General features: G+C 39.9%; 1 protein-coding gene and 1 long non-coding RNA gene across 3 annotated transcripts; one reads left to right on the top strand and one right to left on the bottom strand.

Moving 5' to 3' along the window:
- The first annotated feature begins 699 nt into the window (after positions 1-699).
- Positions 700-15,447, top strand: LOC110477917 (plasminogen). Its single transcript, XM_021544128.3, has 12 exons — positions 700-839; positions 3,633-3,768; positions 4,397-4,503; positions 5,529-5,643; positions 6,672-6,835; positions 7,403-7,532; positions 7,655-7,773; positions 9,198-9,360; positions 10,206-10,336; positions 11,166-11,325; positions 12,822-13,012; positions 15,135-15,447. Exons 1-12 carry the CDS (start codon positions 791-793, stop codon positions 15,137-15,139), a joined length of 1,470 nt encoding a protein of 489 aa, XP_021399803.3. The 5' UTR covers positions 700-790; the 3' UTR covers positions 15,140-15,447.
- On the bottom strand, positions 8,931-20,119 carry LOC146767954 (uncharacterized). 2 transcript variants are annotated; one of them, XR_014954383.1, is made up of 3 exons: positions 19,704-20,119; positions 16,280-16,385; positions 8,931-9,067 (listed from the first exon to the last, which is right to left on the bottom strand). It is a non-coding gene; the product is annotated as an uncharacterized LOC146767954 (long non-coding RNA). The 2 variants fall into 2 exon arrangements; XR_014954382.1 differs by having other exon boundaries at positions 8,931-9,070.
- Positions 20,120-20,165: the final 46 nt, after the last annotated feature.

A 20,165-nucleotide genomic window follows, 5' to 3' on the forward strand; every position in this document is an offset into this window, starting at 1 on the left:
CAGGGGGGGAAGCCAAGCACTCTATTATTTTATAAAGGGGTAGCTTTTTGGGGAGGAGGCAGCTCTCTTTGCGGGACTCCCAGAGAAGCAGCTCGCTCTCTCTCTTCACGGGATTCCCAGAGAAGCAGCTCTCCCTCTCTCTCTTCGCGGGATCTCACAGCGAAACAGCCGGGGAGGCAGCGGTGGCGGAGCTCGGAGGCAACCCCGGCGCAGAGGAAGACCGACCCCACTGCCACCAGATCTTCAGAGGAAAACTGTACCCTTCTAAAGATCACCACTGCAGCTGCAGTTCATCAGCCACTGCAAGGGGAGCAATCGTCCCAGCAGGACTGCCACTGGCACCCCGAATCCTCAGGTTCTGGACTTTTTCACTGGTTTTGTTTGTACCGATTGCATTTGCCTTTTTAAATTGTTGTCTAGTTTTTCTCCTAGTAAATAATTGTTACTCCCATTCCCATATCTTTGCCTGAGAGCCTTTTAATTTAAAACTCCTAGTAATTTGGAGGGAGGGGGTTTACCTTCTCCATTGCACAGGAGGCTTTAGCCCTCCTTCACAGACTCCTGTCTTGTTGAACCAAGACACCAGTAGAAATTATTGAGCTTGATTTGGTAATCCATCCAATTCAAGGTTGTTTTGATAGCCACACCATGGCAAGGGGAGCACAACACAGGAGAATGATTAACTTAATCCTCCTGCCTTGTTTGTTTGATGCTGCCTCACTCCAGTGCAAGTCAATAAAACTTTGTGCACCAACAGACCAAACTTCCAGCACCCACCAGCTGGGCCAAAATGGGGATTAGCAAAGCTGCCTTTCTCCTTCTTTTCTTGCTCAGCTCAGGTAAGAGTCCTTTGCCTTCTGCTTGCCTGGGTGAGACTGGGGCCAAACACTAGCAGGCTGTGTGTGGTGCAGGTAGGTCCCTCAGTCAACGTGTCACTCGTTTTCTGGACAATGACAGGTTTGGGTCTTGCTGGTCAGAAAGAGCTGCTGTTGGGTAAAGTGAGAGTTGTGGCTGCCCCAGGATTGTTTTCATAGCAACACCAGCAGACCTTGGTGCCTGCATGGGCAGCTAATGGCCCCAGGAGAACAGATCTATAGCCAGAGATGTGGGCACCCTTGGGAAGCACCTGTCAAAGGTTGTGCAAAACCCACAGCAGTCAGTGACAAGTTCTCTCTAGCTTTAGCAGGCTTTGGATCAAATGCTAAAGGTAAAACTGTGTTTACTGCCAAGCATTGTTAAGCACAATGATGTGGATTTTCATCCTTTATGACAGGAGTTTTAAAGCTTTGAAATGGAATATTTAAAACCAAATACAAAATTGACAGGCTCCTTAATATTCCAGAAATTTCACATTTTCTGTTGTCAAACACAATAAAAATGTTCTCCTTTGTTTTCCTGAGGGCAGTAGTAGAAATTTACTCCCCGGTAACCTAGATCATCTTTTCCAAGCATATGTTCAGAATTCTTTCTTATGGTCCCAACAGAAGATAAATGTTCTACTGATGGTAATATATGGATCTCAAGCTTATCAACAAATTCTGTAAATAAGTATTACATGTGTAGTATGTATTTCAATCAGATTTCAATCAGATACCATACTCTCTTGTACTTTGAAATTACATATAATTACATGGTACTTAAATTACTTTTTAAAAGAACTATAAATACATATCAGTACAATTTTTATGAATTTTTAATAGTTCAGACACTCAAGGTCAGAATACCAGGGACATATCATTTTGTGACTGCACAAGGTTATAAAAGACAACTGAGAAACTGGGGGGTTTTATTTGTTCATTTTTTATCAGCCTTTAGCTGACTTGCTTAAAAGTGATGGTCCACAACTGTCTTAAAGCCAATTTTTACATCTTCTGGGTTAGTACTGGTCAAATCTGCAATGATGCTTATGGAAATGAAGAAATTTGCTTTTTCACATGTATTTGAATATTCTTTTCAGTTATCCTGTGCAATATCTGGGTTTATATAGATTTTAGTCAGACTAATATATTCCCTGATGCATTTAAAATCTCTTATATTCTTTTCTTAAGTTTACACATTGCAGTGTCTTTCAGGCAACCAGGATCACCTTTTCTAAGTTTCTGACAATCTATTTTAATTTTTAGTTTGTGCATGCCATCCAACTTCCCATGTATTCATTCTCAATCCAACTGTAATAATTTTTTTCTCTATAGTCACTGAAAAGGAATAGTATCCAAAGTAGAGCTCTTTGAAAAAATACAGAGTTTTAAGATGAATAAATAAAGTTTGGGAAGGAGTATTTTCTTTTTCTAGAACCCTGGAACAGTGGCCTCAGTTAAGTTAGGAAAATATTCAGGAAAGGAAGCACTTGTTTACTAACTCCATCAGGAGAAATTAGTAGGCTAGGCTATTGGTGTTCTACATAGTCCTGCTGTAACAGCAGGACTATAGATCCCTCAGTGTCAGGGATTTCTTAAGATATGCAGGTTTTATAGCCTTGAGCCAACTCTGCAAAGAGACACAGAAAATGCTCTCAGGCAATAAATAATCTTATTTTCATTAATGGTCAAAATATCTTTTATTTTGTGTGAATCTGTGTCACATGGAGGTAGGTAATGAAAGGCCCATATGTCATGGGAATTAGTAACACCAGAGAGATGTTGCAGTGAATTCAGCCCTAATATGAGTGTGTAAATGAAAGATTCAAAACATTATCTGTGAGCACGCTGTACAAAATTATTAACTGCCTGCATCTGTCAATAATAATCTATATTGAAAAAAACCGAAAAAATTAAACCATATAGCAAATTGAGCTCACTTGTGCAACACTGTAACCTGATGCTGGAGATGGAAATAAACTCTTGTAGAAATTAGGAACAGAAATATATAACCTTTTTAGACATAAAAAGAAAAAATCAATTAGGTGGTAAACTGTGAGTTACAGTATTTTAGAGGTGTGTTAGAATTATTAGCCGGTAGATAATAGAAAACTTACGCATATGTAGCTTTCAAATCTAATACTAACTTATTTACTAATTTAAAATCTTGGGTTAATTTGTTGCAACAGAGATGTAGCCTGACAATTTCATTACTCAGCCTGCTCAACCCATTGCAATAAAACAATGGTGGGCATTGTAAAAGGCTATAGAGTAACTTTGTGGTTGAGGTGCCTTGCTCTAGGGCAGGACATCTTGGGACAAACAACTAAGCAGTGACCAATGAAGCTGCAGGGCTTGCACAATCCACATGACAGGTCATAATCTCCCATCCACCTAATTCATGCTTCTCCAAAACCTTGATATGGGTATCACTTCCCTCCATCTTTCTCTGTTTGGTGTTGACACCATTTAGTCTCTCTCCCCATTCCCCCTCATTCTTGCTTCCCATTTTTTGCTTTTAACTTCAAACTCATGCATAACTCTAATCAGAATTGCCTCTATATCTTTCTTCTGTCTCTTTTCTTCACATGACAGGTTGCATTCTGTCAGGAGATAGAAATAACCTCAGAGTTTATCATCTTTTACCCAGAATTATGCAAAATAAATGGTGTCTTCACCTGTCCAAGCTACATGGAAAATGGGACTGAAATCCAGAGATCTTCTTAACTACAGAATTCTCATTTTTAATGCCTGATCCGTTTCTTTACCTTCTAGTGAAAGGAGATATACTGGATGACTATTCAAAAACAGATGGTGTTTGGATACTTACTCAAAACAAACAGTTTTACAACACAAATAATGAAAGAGAATGTGCAGACAAATGTGAAGCTGAAAGAAATTTTACCTGCAGGTAATTTCTGTTGAATCTTAAAACTGTGCCATTGTGGGTGTCTGCATATCAATGATACATTCCTACCTTTACTCAGAACCAATATCCCCATTCTGCTGCAGCTCTGCCTAGAGCAGCATCTCCCATGCTGTGCCTTTAGCCTGTGACTTACCTCCAGCCATAAATTACCACAGGATCAAGTGAAGAGTGGATTTACAATGTACTACTCATTTTATAGTAAATGTTCGAGTTCCTGTTTGTATCCAACATTACATGGAGAACTGATTGAGCTTCTCTGGCTGGATGCTGTTTTTTTTTCACAAGAGTTTCTAGTTCATTGTAGGGGCAGTCACTAACCTGAGCAGCTAGGATGATGTTGATAATGTTTTGCCAATGCAGTTTCTAGTTTCCCACACAATAATTTATTCATGTAGTCATATATCCTGAATAAGTGAGCCACTTGAGAGTAGTAGATAACCCTAACCTCTTACTTGTCTAAAATATTGAGTGCAGTATCTGTGAAAGATAAAGATGATTATAAGACAGTAAATTAATAATTTATAGAAAAATAATTATGAGATTAATAATTTTAATTGAATTTAAAATATTGCTTCTTATGTCAATATTGCTTCCTTCTCAATTTCAACAGGGCTTTCCTATTCACCAGGAAAAAACTACAGTGTTTAACACTGGCTGAAAATGCTAAAATGACAGTGACATTCACCAGCACAGACACAGTTCTTTATGAGAAGAGAAGTATGTGTACAGTAAGATGTTAAATATTTATTCATCAAGCCTATTCTAATGGCATCCTTCTGTTCTCTGCTGCAGTGCTGGAGCAAATTCTTGTATAGGGCAGAAAACTAATAGAGAATCTGGGGGCAAACATGAAGAAGCCACATTACTAAAAATGCTGTTAAAGAAGGATTAAATACCAAGGCCTAGACCCATGGTGGTCTCCATGTGCCATTCGAACTGGAACTTACTTGTTGCCTTCCTCCAGACCCAGCTCTATAGTCTTCACCTGCTCTCCCTGGGTGTCAGATGTGCCCAGCTTTATTATTTAGACAGGCTAAAATAATTTAGGAGGAACACATTTTTCCTAGCAGATTGGTCTCCTGTTGGATTACTTAAACATTTTCATTTTATATTTTGAGCTTTTGGGAGATTCTTCTTGTTTAAACAAAAAAGGGAAAAAGGAAGGGGAAGTCAAGATCACTGACCTAATAAATGGAGATTTTTCTGTGTCTGTTGCCAATAAAAGCACTGTTGACATGATTTGCATTCTCTGTCTTAGAGTTCCACTAGAAAAATACCTGGGAGAGTCCAAGTCTAAGATGAATCAAAAGTTTGGGGACCACTTACATGACAAGTGCATTTTGACAACTAAGTATTTTCTGGCTTAAAGGGATAGCTGGATGAGGCCCACACTGCAAATGTGCTTATGAGCAAGGCCTTTCCAAGAATCCCCAGCTGCTGCTGAAAGACATTCCTATTTATCCTGGTATTATTCTTTGCTTATCAGAAACTTGATATAGCTGTTCTTTTGACCTAATTATATAGCTTTATAACAATGCTTCAGAAATTTCTGTCTTTAGATGCTTTTATTTTGAAATACATTATAGAATGTTTGCAGGCACAAGAGCTTCAAAACATGAGTAAAACATGAGTAAAACATGGTTCATCATGTACAGCTGAGCTTCAGTTATATCTGCAAATTTTCAGTACCAGGAAATGAATGTTGTAACACCATTGAATTAACAAATTTAATTCCATTTCAGTTTACCTTATGCAGTGTAAAAGAGGTATTGGGACAGACTACAGAGGCACAGAAGCCAAGACTCAGAGGGGTATTCCATGCCAGAAGTGGGCAGAAGAAATACCCCACAAACCAAAGTATGTCCCTATTTACATTTCTTTTCACTATTCTGAACCTTCTTCAAGTTTTCTCATCTTCATATATATACACAGATTTATAGTGCAAGTTATCAAATCCTGTTGTCAGGTGACTTTTAAAAACAGCTTTATCTTTATCTGTCTTGTTACTTTTGACACTACTGCAATGATCTGGATAAGGAAAGGATGTATTTTCAGCTAGAGAAGTTGTGTCTAAATGTGAGCTTAAATGCTCCTTCTCTCAACACAATTAAGATTTTTGCTATTGGTAACAGTGGGCTCAGAATTACTCTCCTCTGAATAAAGTGACAGGTGTGCAACTCTAGCCCCCTGCTCCCCCACCTGCCATACAGATAGTAAAAAAAAAATTGAGAGAAGTATCCAAGGGCCAAATGGATCTGACTAGGCAGAGTCTTCTCAGGCCTGGCTGCCATTGGACTCACTGAAACAAGTGGGGAAGCAGAGGTCCTGTGTCTTCTCATCTATGTTGAAGTTTTATTTTAAAAAATATTTTGTTTTTATTATAATTAAATACACTCAGATACTCTTGTTCAGATAATTTAAAAGTAATTTAGTCTTCTCTGGGAAGATTGCTGCAGGAAGAAGCCTAGCTTCACTTGCTTCAGATCTCTATGAGACCGAGATATGTTTGGTGAATAATCTCTAGAAATACACAACTTTTAAAGTAGCTCCATTAAGACAAACATGTGACAGAGCCATGGGTCTGTAGTGAGCTGATGAGATCAACTGGATGCACAATTAAAGACAACAATTGTCCCTTGAGACTGTCATTGTCCTTAAAGGCTGTAAGTTCACTTCTTACTAGCAACTGGGGCTAGGGAGAAAGCTACTAATAATTGTAGCTAGGAATGATTTTTCAGTTTTCGTTTATGGCTTACAATGGGAAATCAGTTTCTCTAATTTTAACTGTGAATGAATAAAATTCACAGCTAGCTGAGCAGGTTAGACGTTTCCCTTCTGTGCCACTAAAGTACTGGCATTAAAATAGAATTTTAATACTATTACAGCTATACACCTGGAAAACACCCCAATGCAGGGTTGGAAGAAAATTACTGCAGAAACCCTGATGCAGATGAAAGTGGACCCTGGTGTTACACAACAGATCCTACTACGAGATTTGATTACTGTGCCATCCCAGAGTGTGAGGACCAGGTCATGCACACTGGAGAAGGTATATTTACTTTTCAAAAAAGAGATGTTCAATTAGGTAACACTATTCCTGCTACATTTTTGTGCTTTATTTTTACATACTTTTTTTCAAATTAGAATTTAAACCAAGATGAACTTAAGAAGTTCTCAACAGAGAGGTTGTTTTCCTAACTGGCTTGAGTTCTCAAAATTATTTTGTAAACATAGAAGAACTATATTTGCTGATATTGTTTGCTTTATCTTCATCTGTCTTGTTACTTTTAACTCTACTGGCAGAGAACTAGGATGATCTGGATAAGGATTTATATTGCTCTTACACCTGCAATTTATTTAATTGTAACAAGGGTAAAGACTGACCCAAGTGCTGTGCAACACACTGAACTGCCATTGCTAACAGTACATACAGACACATGACAAATTCCTCCCTGCAAGTGAAACATATTCCTGAAGCATTATTAATTTGGCCGGGCTGTAATGCATAGATTTCTGAATTCCTTTTGTTGTTAGCTGGAGCAAACCCCACTTGTCCTTTCAGCATAATCTTCCATGAATAGGCTGGAGCATTCCTTGCGGTTTTCCTTCTGCCTAGGACCTCCGGGGGAGTGCATGCAGTGTAACGGTGAGGATTACCACGGACAACTTTCGAGAACAGAGTCTGGACTGGAGTGCCAGCACTGGGATGTCCAAGAACCTCATATGCACGGATTTATCTTGAAACAGTGAGTCACACTCAACACCAAATTCATTCCCACAGAGGCTGGAAGATCCTGCCTGCAGACAGCCTCATTGCTACACATGGCTGTTGCTGACTCACAAGTTTCTCTTCATTTTCAATGTACAGCTATCCAGAGAAGGATCTGAAGATGAATTATTGTCGCAATCCTGATGGTGAACTTCGGCCCTGGTGTTTCACTACCAACCCAAATAAACGCTGGGAATATTGCAACATTCCTCGTTGCAGTGAGTCTGATTTCCTGAGATCACTCCAGAGGATAGTTCATTAAAATAATGCAGAGAGGGGAAAGAAAAGAAACCACAGTTCTGAGTAACCTAGAGGTATCTCTGTGAATCAGGAAAAGTGCACATTTATAAGCACAATCACTCATTAAACTTCTATTATGTAAAATCATGTATGGTCAGTGAGGATGAAGGTGTCACAAAGTGCAGTACAGCCAAAGATGTTATAGGAAACCATAATTTGCCCTTAACCACTTTACTTTTCAACTCACCTGGGAGGCAAGACATTAAGGTTTAATCAGGTGGTAGTTTACTGCTGATTTGCTAACTCAGAAATCATCTAAATTAGCATGTGGCTATACTGTGATATTTTACCTGGGTGTGATCTGCATAGCCAGCACTGCCTTTTTCTTAGCAAGGGATGAATCCTGAGAAACAGGTTCAGGCCTCAGGAGAAAAACCTGACTTAACCCATTAAGCTGAGCATACTAAATCTGGATATTTCCAAGGCACTGAATTAAGAGATAACATTCCCAATTGTACAAGTGTATTGCACTTTGAGAAAAAAAAAAAATATAAGTGTAGGTTTTTTTTCTCTAGCGATTGCTTTCTTATGTATCCACACTTGCCAGTGCTCTAAGCAGTGGTGTGTGTTTGCTAGATGTAGCTCTCTTCAGCATCCTTAATTACAGATGGAAGAATAACTATTTACAGACTTTTGTATGAAAATTGTGACAATTACCATAGCATTTGCATCATGTCCTTAAAGCTTAAAGTTTAAGGAACATATCAAACTTTTAGGGTCATACTCATGTCCTTGGGAAATTCTGTATATTATGGGTATGTGCTGTAAATTCATTTTCCATTTGCCCTCTGCCGGTTCTATGCCTCTGATCATTACTCTTGTTTTCTGTGCTGTTCCCCACATGGCAGAACATTTCACTTTCTTTCTTTTTTCCACTATATCTTCTGTCCCTCTTCCCCAGTTCACTGACTCCAGAGGTTCAGCTCCGAAGGCTTTCTCTCACAATTTTTCTTGGTCCTCTGGCCTTCCACTCTACCTGTGTATATTACATTACTGTACTCCATCTCACTTGGGTTTACAAGACTGTACAAGACTTCTCACTGCCTTTCCTTTTCTGGTCTCAGGGGACAGTAGGCACAGAGTGTGTCTCAACCCAGCAAAGTTATTTACTGGCTGCTGGAAAAGGGCAGACACAGGACATCCATCTGGCAGTCTGGAGGCCCATAAAAATGTCCTCTTTGATTTTGAAATGGTTTTTAACCAGTGTAACTTCTGCTGAAAGAAAAAAGAGCACATCTTCAACATTACAGAAACAAAGGCGTTTATATATTTTTGAAAGCACAATTTACCAGTATTTTCCTCCCCTTCCCTTTCCTTTTCTTTTTTTATTTTCCCATTACAGCTACACCCCCACCAGACTCTGGCCTAGGCTCCCAGTGTCTTTCAGGGAGAGGTGAAAACTATCGAGGAAGGATAGCTACCACCGAATCAGGAAATGCCTGTCAACACTGGAACATGCAGTTTCCTCACAAGCATGGCTGGGTTCCTGACAGATATCCCTGCAAGTACGCTGAGCCTCATCATTCTAACAAATTCCAAGGAACAGTTATTCCCTATCAATCCAGATGCAGAGGCAAGAGGAGGACAGGTTTTCCTAATTTATATTGTTAACTTGTAATTCTCACTAGTTGTCAGTGCTCATTACTTCTGTTCAGATCTTGCTCTTCATTTTTTCTGCCTCCCTATTTATTCTGATGTATTTTTCTCACTTGTCTTTTCCATATCCCACAGGAGAGCTATAAGTAGTTCACTACTTTTATGTTAAAAATCCCTTGGCTGTCTTTTGGCGCATTTTCAGTGCATTACTCTTCTGAAGAGTGATGCTCCAAGGACAACATACTCCAGTACATCCTTGTGCTCCAAGGTCAGAGGAGCTGAGTTTGCAGAGCACTACCGATGTGCAGGCATAGCTAGGACTGACCTGGTTTATAGCTCTGTATTTTGAGCCTGCAAGTTTTCTAGGGAAGTGAAACCTGTTCACTCTCACAGGGCAGAGTGCAGCATGCACCAGTGCTCCTATTTACACACTTCCAGCCTTGCCTGGCTCTTACTGTAATCTCAGGGATATCAGTGCCTTGTGTGCTCTTACTGCTGCATCTTGACCTCAACAACAAGAGCAGAAAGTGTAAGCATTGGAAAAGTTCTTCCGATATCTCCAGCATTCAGACTGTGAAGTTGAAGGCCATTGACTAGTCCCAAAGGAGTGATGCATGGGTTAATCAATCTCCAAAAAGAATAAATACACCACTAAGTTGAGTTCTGCATGCAGTAGTTGTTAATAGTCATGCACACAACTCTTCTGGATTTCTATGACTGGTTTAAAATCAGTGTTCCTGTTTCTTATTTTAAGGGGCTTAGAGGAAAACTACTGTAGAAACCCTGATGGAGAGAAGAAGCCTTGGTGCTACACTACCAACAGCAGCATTAGATGGGAATATTGCACTATTCCTCCCTGTGACAGGACAGAACAAGGGATTGCTGGTATGAATGGTGGACTGTACTTGAGATAAGGAATTTAAAACAGTGAAAGATTTATTGTTTCATATTGTAAATGTATTATTTTTTTTCAATCACTTTGTCACGCTTAATGTTTGTCTGCCTGTCATGTTGCAAAATCTGCCAAATATTAAATTTTCAATGGTTAGGGATATACAGTGAAAGATGCAAATCATAAGCTGACTCAACAGAAGAATTACAGGATGAAAGATATTTATGTTTTCACACTCCTTTCTTCCCAAAGGTAGGCCAATTATAGCAAATTCATTGAAAAATTGAAAGGTTTAAAGGGATGAAAAATTGTTAAACAAAATTAACTCCTATTTTTGGAAGCCACAAAAGAGAGGACAAGAGCTTTCAAAGTAACTAAAAATCACAATGAAACATTCATTCATTTAAGAACAAAATCAACAAGAAAGTCTTAGCACAATAAAAAGGAAAATAGAGAGACTGAAGTTTAACATAATATCTGTTTGAGAACTATCATGGGCAAAGTCACCAGTATCTGATCTTTGAGGATTTTGCATGAGAACTTTCTTATCTTTAATTCTGATATATTCACTTATGCCAAAATGAAACTAACTGGTGAACCCTTCACTTAAAAACATCTAACATAAGATGTTAAAACTGTGAAAGTTTTCTCAGTATCTTTGGAAATGCCTTTCTGCTGCAGGTGTGATGACTTCACTGGATACTGTCTGCATAAAGGAGTACTTCATTTTTGTCATCCTGTGTGTTTGAGGCTTTCTTGTGCTTGCTCAGTAAGAACATTAAAATTACGATGCCAAAGACCAGTTTCTGTTGTTTGCCGCAGTTGTGCCTGTACAAGCTCCCCTAACAGAGGAGTGCTACCGAGGCAAAGGGCAGAGTTATCGTGGCACAACTTCTGTCACTGTATCGGGAAAGAAGTGCCAGGCCTGGAGCTCCATGTTCCCGCACATGCATATAAAAACCCCGGACAGATTCCCACACGCGTACGTTTATCTCACCTTTTCTTGCTTTCTCTGGCAATAACTGTTGCTGGTTGTATTATCTTTGCACAGCTATGCTTTAAAACACTGCTAGGGAATATATTACTAAAAGAGAACTTTTCTAAGATACAGAAATGTTTTCTGTTAGTCTCGTTTGTAAGAATTGTGTTTCCTTGTTATCTAAATTCTGAGTAAAATACAGCTGTGTCCCTTACTCTTAAATATGATCTTCTGCAACCAACACCAGGAGACTTGCATCCAGAGACAAGGCACCTACTGAAATATGTGTTTCATTTATGAATTTAAGACTTTTTGTTGTGGCCTTTCTAATGATTTAATCTGGAGAGGACACAGCATATGTTATACAAAGCATGCAGTCAGATATGTCATGCTTAGAAATACTAAGTGTTCTTTGCAGTTGGAATTGGGCACCCAGAATTGTGTACACTGAAATTTCCACTTGATTTATCTTCTTCAAATTAACAAAACTGCACCAGGAACGACTGGAGCAGTGACAAGCTAATCCAAGCTAATCAAAATCACTAAAGTGCCAGTTTTTAGTAAGGGCAGGAGCGTAACAGAATTACAGTTACAGGAGCAATTGTGAGGAAATTCATCATGTTTAGTGGATTATAAGAAGGAAGATTGATACTTTTCTAATTTTTGCCTTTTTTATGCTGCCACCCTAAATAATTTGAAATTTTAATTTACATTTTGTCATGAAAAAACAGGAATATCCTCAGAGGGGGATGATATAATTCAAAAATATTTTTCAAAATTCAAATCAATCTCGGAAAATGTGGCATTCATGTGTTCTGTCATATTCAGAGAAAAAGCATTGCGGTTCTTTTCTATTCTGAAACCATGCTGTGATTTAAGAGGGGGAAATACTGCAACTCTGCAAATTATTGAAAAGATAAATTCTACTCCCCCATGCCCCAGCAAACACAGGCATAGGAGTGGTCTCACTGAAGTCAGTAAAAATTGAGTTTTGGGGTGTAAGATGGGATCAATTGCATGAGCATTTGTTTGCCATTCTTCTGAATATGAGAAAGAATTTTGACATTTAAAAAAATTTGGAAAAGCCTAAGTTCCCCCCAGTAGTATGAATTTTCATGTATATTTATTACTAATTCACACATTCTGTACTAATTCACAATTGTGTATGCTTGCACACACCTATTTGTAAATTTTTTTTAAATTGCTATATGGGGCAATTATTTAGGTACTCAGTACATTGAAATATTACAGCCAGAGAATAAGCCAGTAGTTGAATTGTTTCCTTATGTATAAATATATTCAAGACTCCAATGCACATGTGAAATACAACTTTTCACTAGCATCACAACGACAGATGTGCTTGCTGGTAATAGAATATCCGGCCATAAGTAAAACCAACAATAAATCTATTTATTTGTACATAGTACATCTTTTTGTCAAGATATTCCTATGCTTATTTTCAGTCTTATGCAGCATAACTGTTGATTTTATTTGTGCAGGGATTTGAGGGACAACTATTGTAGAAACCCAGATGGTGACAGCAGCCCGTGGTGTTTCACCACTGACCCCAACACAATATGGGAGTACTGCAATATCAAGAGGTGTGATGATCATACACAACAGTCTGAACCGAATGCCTCCCCTGGAATGATGGAACAAAACATTGGCCTGACTACACTCACCACATCTGGTAACAGCTGGCTCTAAGTGTCATGTCCTGTAGAGTCTGTGGGTACAGGAAATAGCAACCTATCAAATAATTCTTGAGTGACATCATTTAACCACAGCCAGAAACTAAGTACCATGCAGCTGCTCACTTATTCCCTCACCCTTTCTTTGGTGGGGAGGAATATTTTTTAAAAAGTAAGACTCATGAGATAAGAATGGTTTAATAATTTAAGCAAAATTACATACAACAACTATAATAATAGCAGCAATAATAATAATAATTGTAATGAAAACATGAGAGAGAGACAAAACCCAAGGAACAAAAGTGATGCACAATACAATTGCTGACCAAGGCCCAGCCTGTTCCTGAGCAGCAATTAGTGGCTCCATCCAGTGTATGTAATAAGCATGTTGTTCTTTGGGATGGAATATCCCTGTGGCCAGGCCAGGTCAGCTGTCCTGGCTGTGCTTCTGCCCAGCTTCTTGTGCACCTCCTCACTGGCAGAGAAGGGGAAACTTAAAAGTCTTTGACTTAGAGTAAGCACTACTTAGCAACAACCAAAATATCAGTGTTATAATTGTTATTCTGTTATTAAACCTAAAACACAGCACTCTAGCAGCTACTAAGAAGAAAACTCTATCTAAGCCAAAACCAGAACACTGACTAGGCCTGCAATTACATCCCTCCTGCAGCTCTCAGATCTGTACTGCCGCATTTTGCAGCAAGTTCTCTTTAGTTAGTATATGTCCTGTAGCCTATGTCCTTTTACAGTGTATTCTGAAGGATGTCATTTTCTTTTAGGTGAAAAAGAGGAAAACAGACATTTCTAGTATTTCTCTAGTTGTGTTCTATTGAAATATGTGACTGCTATTATCACAAGAATTTTGCTTGTGTTGTGCTTTATGTTTTCAGGAGGGTGACCATAGCTTGTATTGTTCAAAGGCAGCTTTGTTTTGTAAAATTAGATAAATAAGGTTTCACTCTGTTTTGTTACTTCCTTAATTAATAGTTCACACTGGTCAAAGTGGCATGACATATCTTAAAGTATAGTAGAGCTTTGCATGAGTTACTTGTTTTGCAAAGGAAGGTGACAGGGTTGGACAAAAGACACATTCCTAAACTGATTTGTGTGCTCTTCTTACATGCAGCAGAAAAGAACTACCTGTAGCAAAGTCCTTGGAAGCAAAAGTTGCTCCTTCAGTCTAATGGGCTACTGAAATATGCTTCTCTCATGAAAGCGCTTACTGATACCAATTTAGCAAAAACCTTGAAATCTCTCCAGATATTTGCAATATGTTATAGAAAATGCCTGAAGTTCCTTGATATGAATATATATGATCACCCTGAATTTATGAATGGAGGTGTTAAAAAACATTAATTTTGTGGTGAATTTACTTTGGGAAGCATAGATAACTGGGTCAAGAATAATCTAACTTTGACTATGAGCAGATAAATGCATGTAATTTGGACTTTCAAAGCTCAGAAATACTTTCAGAAGCTCAATGTCTCTACATGAAGCCTAAGAACTGAGGTATTCACAGCAAATTTTTTTCTTAATTCACACAGTCAACCACAATAACAGGATCATTGTTTAAGGTAATATCTTATTCATATTAGCCCAGTGTTGTGAATACCCCACTCACTTGAAGCAAAGCCTGTAATATACTGCCTCGACTTAAGAGACTGTAGGCAGTGGGTTCATTGGTAGAGTCAAAAATCATCAGACACAGGTATTCATATCCTGCTATGCCTGCATTTCAAGGAGCAGCATTAAAACAGTTAAATTATTTTTGTTCAGATCATGTAGCTTGGGTATGTGGAAAATTAGGAAAGTTCAATTTTTGTGTGTGTAACTGACTTCACGGTGACCTGGGGATGTACTCACATCCATAATTGGTGGATCTTCAGACCAAGAGCATGGCCTGGATGCTTACAGACAAGGACTTTCCCCCTCTCTCCTGGCCCCTCCTCCCCCCCACCCATTCTTTTACTCCAGTAGGTCTAATAAAATACTTTCTCTCTCTGCAGTCCTTGTGTCAGTCACATTTTAAAGCTACAATATTATTCCTGCCAGTATTGCTGCTTGCATGCCTAGTGTCCCTATTACTAGAGAAGTTACTTCACACTCTCTTTTCCTCCCTAGGCTGAAGTTGGAGGACCTCTGGTCTGCCAAGAGAAGAACAGATCTGTCCAATATGGAGCCACCTCTTGGGGACTGGACTGTACCCAGCCATCAAAGCCTGGTTTTGTCCAAATTCCTGGTTTTGTTTCTTGGATCAAGAATGCAATGTCTTCGCACTGAATCTGGATGCAGGCTAATTTTTCTGGAAAGCAGTCCCTGTGTCAGAAACAACATTCCAAGTATAGTCTTATGACTGGTTTTAAAAATTATGTGATAATTCATAGGAATCCTCAATAAATACAACTACTGGCTGAGTGTAAGTAGCTATTGCAAAGCAGTAGCCAAGCTGATCAATTGCTACTGTCTGTCAGAATATCCGTGTTGTACCTGTGTGAGTCAACATGATTGCATGTGACAGCAGCTGTAAAGCTGCTACTTCACCCTTGTTACACCCAAATACTTAAACCCAGGAATTAAATGGAAGGTTCCTTTACACTAGTTGGCACAAAGAGGAATTCCAGCCAAATACTCTTAAGAGGTGAAAAATCACATAAAAGCTTACTGGCAAAAACACAGAAAATAAAGAGACTTTGGCAAAAGGATTAAAGATGACAACATATTCACTTATCATAGCGTTACTTAGCATTAACTTAGTACCTAGCATTTACTTAGCCCATTTCACCTAGAAACCTTTAAACCTATGAGATCTGACATTACCCACAAAGTTCAATGAAAAGAGAATTAGGATAAGAAAGAGAGAGAGAAAGACAGAAGAGACAGAGAAAGACAGAGAAAGAGACAAAGAAAGACAGAAAGACGGAAGAGATTTGGAAGAACACAGGTAGATCTACTACCTCCTAGGATTCCATTGAGGGGGATATAGGAACTCCAGGAAGCTGGCAGGGTCAAGACCATGTGCAGGCCTTGTGCTGCATCTATTAAGTCTCCATGGGCCTTTCCCCTAAGGAGAGACTTCCAGTTGCTTGGCCAGTCAGGGGCTGGGTTAACACCACCCTCCCATGTCAGTGATTAATTGATTGATTGATTGATTGACAGCTCTGCAGGGTTGAGGGGGTCTGGGGGCAGGGCAGGGCACCACCTCACCTAGCAGCACATAAGCAAGCATTTCAAGCACCCCAAAAAGTGGCTCAAGACACTAAACTTACCCAGTCTTTGACAATGATCGTGTTTCTCAAGACATAACCAGGACCATCGCACTGGGACCTTTCTTCTTTCAGTCTAATCAGTGCACCTTTCCTCTCCTGGTCCCATCTAGAAGGCAGAGTAGAAAGGAAAGAAGAGGAAAGCATATTGAGACAATGGGCAATTGTTACATCAATAAAACCTAATTAACATATTTTTATGCAGTCCATTCCCCCCACCATCACATGAATCCAAAAATCACAGGATACTCAGGTTCTAAGGGGCGAGTCCATGCAGCAGTCTTTCAGCACCTAAAGAAATCTAGCAGATCATCTGTTATTCCCTGTACTCCTGGAGGCATCTCTTTCCTACTTTGAGTTTTAGTATTCTTTAACATTAGATAATTTACACAACTATTTGTGATACTTATTGGACTTGTAAACTGAGTTCCAAAAAAAGCTTGGCAAATTCAGTTTAGGCCACCTTGCCTTTTGGTCTCCACAATCTTACATGTCCAGGTATCCCTACAACCCAAACAAATACACATGTCCCAGATCACCATCCTTATCCCTCCCACCAAGCAGGTTTCAGGGAGATTCCCAGAACCTGTACTCAGGGAGAGAGAAAAGGTCAGTGGACATCATGGGAAATGACATACAGTACAATTATACTACTAAAATTATCTGAATCCAACCTAAATCTTTCTTTTAATCCTTCCCTGTCTACAGCGGGAAAGAATCAGGAGCTGGGTTAGCACAGCCACTAGTGATTGATTGATTGATTGATTGATTGACAGCTCAGCCAGGCTGGGGGTCTGGGGGTGGGGCACTGTCTCACCAGAAGCAAGGCCTGACCCATCCTCAACCACACATGCACCAGCATTGGTTTGAGACACTCAGCTTGTGCAGCCTCTGACAGCCACCCCATATCTCAGTACAATAGATCAGAACCGCTGCACTGGGACCTTTCCTGCCCCCATCTTGTAGATAGAGAAGAAAGGAAAGAAGAGGAAAGCATGCTGAAACTCCTGTAAGGCACAGCTGCTATTCATAAATCTAGTTAATATCCCTTTATGAAATTCATTTCCTCTAGCACCTGTTGAGTGCAAAATCTGCACTCAATCAGGCTCGGGGCCTGGGGGGAATACATGCAGCAATCTTTCAGCACCCAAGGGTCAAAAAGATCATCCATGATTTCCAGTGTGTTCTTGAAGGCAACACTTTCCTTCTGTGAAGTTTAACGTTATCTAATATTAGATAATTTACACAACTATTTTTGATACTTGAACTTGCAAGCTGGGGGTGGTTCCAAGAGTTTTTTTGTCTCAGGCCTGATCTCTAAATTTTGGAATGAATAACAATAATTTGAGAGAAGGCTATAGGGTATCAGCTCCTTCTTGGGCATTGTTAGGAAGCCCATCACTTTCCACACACTCCCAGGACTTTTATAACATGTTGGACTGGGGAGAGGGATCAGTTCTCCTCTCTCTAATAAGCTTAAATTTTCATGCAACAGTATGAAACAGTATGCTTAAAAGACTAGAGTCCTTTACCATGTGCTTTCTCTTCAGAAAGCTTTATTTCATTTCCCCAGTAAAATTTTCAAAAAGTCTCTGTCTTTGTAATTTAACCAATTCTGTTGTAGGGTGTGGTATTATCACCTTCAGCTCTGCAGTTTGGTATGCTAATTCCTTAACAGAAGGGCAGGGCTGAGCATGACTGTTCAAGGGCACATAATGATTACAAAATCAATAATGATAAATCAACCACATGCTAAAAAATTCCTATGTTCTGTTTGAATGAAAATAGCTTGGAGATTGCCTATGCACCTCTCAAGTTCTACTCCGCATAGAAGCTTTGACTACCCAAAAATGGTCAGCAGCCAGTCAAGATTCACATGGCACCTCCTAGTGAGAGACACTGTCCGAGTAACAATGGCAAACTGACCACAGTTCATGGCAGGAGGCAGTAATGGTGTCCCTTCACATCTGGAATATTTGCATCCAATGCCATTCATGACACATTCTGATGGCAATGTGGTTGTTCAAATCCAAACTCACATCCTGAAGCCAGAGAAGCATAGAAGATGTAGCAGAAAGGACACCCAGGTACGTGCAGTCTCAGAGTTGCTGTGCTGAGCTGGAAGGAGAGGCAGGCAGGCTGCACCAGTACTCAAGGGTTGCAGCACAAAACAACAAAGTGGGAGCAAGTTTGTACCAAGAGGTAGCAATCATCAGCCCTAGTAGCTAGCTGGATAATCAGAGGTAACTATTTATGTGGAAGAAAGCAAATATTTTGTTTTGGACCATTGTTGACTCCCCGATTGTGGAGGTCTTGAGAGTGTTTCATGTGCTTTTTGCCATGGGGACTGGATAAATAAACATTGGTAAATAACTGAAGCCATGTCCATGAGTCACTACTTAGGCACATTACTAAGTTTTGATTCAACAACATTTTGATTTAGGAAACCCACAGGGTTATTGTGGATTTTATGCAGTGTAAATTCTTCTTTTACTATATACTTGCCTGGGAACCTAAGTTGTAACATAAAAAAGCTAGAAAGCTGTGTTTCATTTTTGTTCCTCCTACTCCTGTAATTCTATCTTTTGTTTATAAAGCCTTCCACTAATGTATTTTATTTGGAAGCTTAATAACAGATACAGCAGAGTATAAAAGAATCTTTAACTAGAGGCTTCTGAGAGGCAAAACAAATTGACAGAAGGATGAATATCAGTCTTTCTTGACTGTAAGCAAATAAAACCCTGGTGGCAGTCTCCCTGCCACTGCTCTGCCACTTAAGGAAGCAAGAAGAGTAGTCCTTACTGAAGTACATGTTCTTGTTGAAAATGTAAAAGGCACAATACTGAGCATAATGCACAATATTTCAGTGATTCACCTTCCACTTTTATGTATGCATTCTTTTTTCCATACTGCTCTTCTGCTCACTTTCCCCCCACCCAATACTCCTTAGACTTTGAACTCTTATTTACCCAAGCTGTCAAATTCCTATGAAGGAGAAGCCTTTATCCAGGACTATTTTATCAACCACAAGGAAATAAAATCTCAGTACCTGAATTAAAACATAGCATTGATTTCTGTAGAAAATTAAAAACTGAACTTTTCCTTTATGTTTTGGCTGCTGAAAATCATGTGTGCGCTTGGAATACAGCCAAGTGATATACAGGGACACCTGTATGTCACTTTCAAGGTTGCAAGGGACACCTGGGGGTGAGCTCATCCCAACACCTGCTCCAAACAGGTTCAGCTATGTCAGATTGTTCAGTGCCATGTTCCTGTCAAATTTGGAATGCCCTCAAGGGTAAAAATCCCACATCCTCTCTGGACCCCTGTTCCAGCATCTGAATACCTCAGTGGAGGATTAATTTCTCCTCACATTTAATCTTAACTTCTCTTGTTACAATTTGGGTCCTTGCATTTTGTCCTTCACCTGCTGCTTCTCCGGGATGACTCTGAGTCCATTTTCCCTCAGCTTTTCAGTGGTTAACTGTAGGCAGCAATAAGATCCCACCCTTTACTCTTTCCTCTCCAGGATGAAGATGCTTTTTCGCCTTCCTCATACACCACCATGTCCCAGCCAGCAGCTTGGTGGCCCTGTACCTCCAAGGCTGGGCCCACTCCAGGCTGTCTTCTACCAGCAAGGCCAGGAGTGGCTGTCGCAATCCAAGAGTGGTCTCGGGAGCGCTGAGGAGAGTGAAGAATCCCTTCCCTCAGGCTGCTGGCGGAAGCTCCCGCTGCAGGGCTCCGCACGAGCGGTATAAGCCTTTGCCGCCAGAGCCGGAGCCGAGGAGCTCAGGGCAGCCTCCTCAGGGCAGCTCTCGATCCCTTCGGCATCCAGCCTGCACTGGGGCACAGGGCTGTTCCTGCTGCATGCAGGAAGCCTCCGCCGAGC

This window comes from Lonchura striata, chromosome 3, assembly GCF_050655825.1.
Source record: "Lonchura striata isolate lonStrDom1 chromosome 3, ASM5065582v1, whole genome shotgun sequence".
Classification (NCBI taxonomy): Eukaryota; Metazoa; Chordata; class Aves; order Passeriformes; family Estrildidae; genus Lonchura; species Lonchura striata.

Coding starts and splice junctions, on each gene's coding strand:
- LOC110477917 (XM_021544128.3), top strand. CDS start 791: ATGGGGATTAGCAAAGCTGCCTTTCTCCTTCTTTTCTTGCTCAGCTCA. Junction 6,836..7,402: donor GGTCATGCACACTGGAGAAG/GTATATTTACTT, acceptor CCTTCTGCCTAG/GACCTCCGGGGGAGTGCATG. Junction 7,774..9,197: donor TTGCAACATTCCTCGTTGCA/GTGAGTCTGATT, acceptor TTCCCATTACAG/CTACACCCCCACCAGACTCT.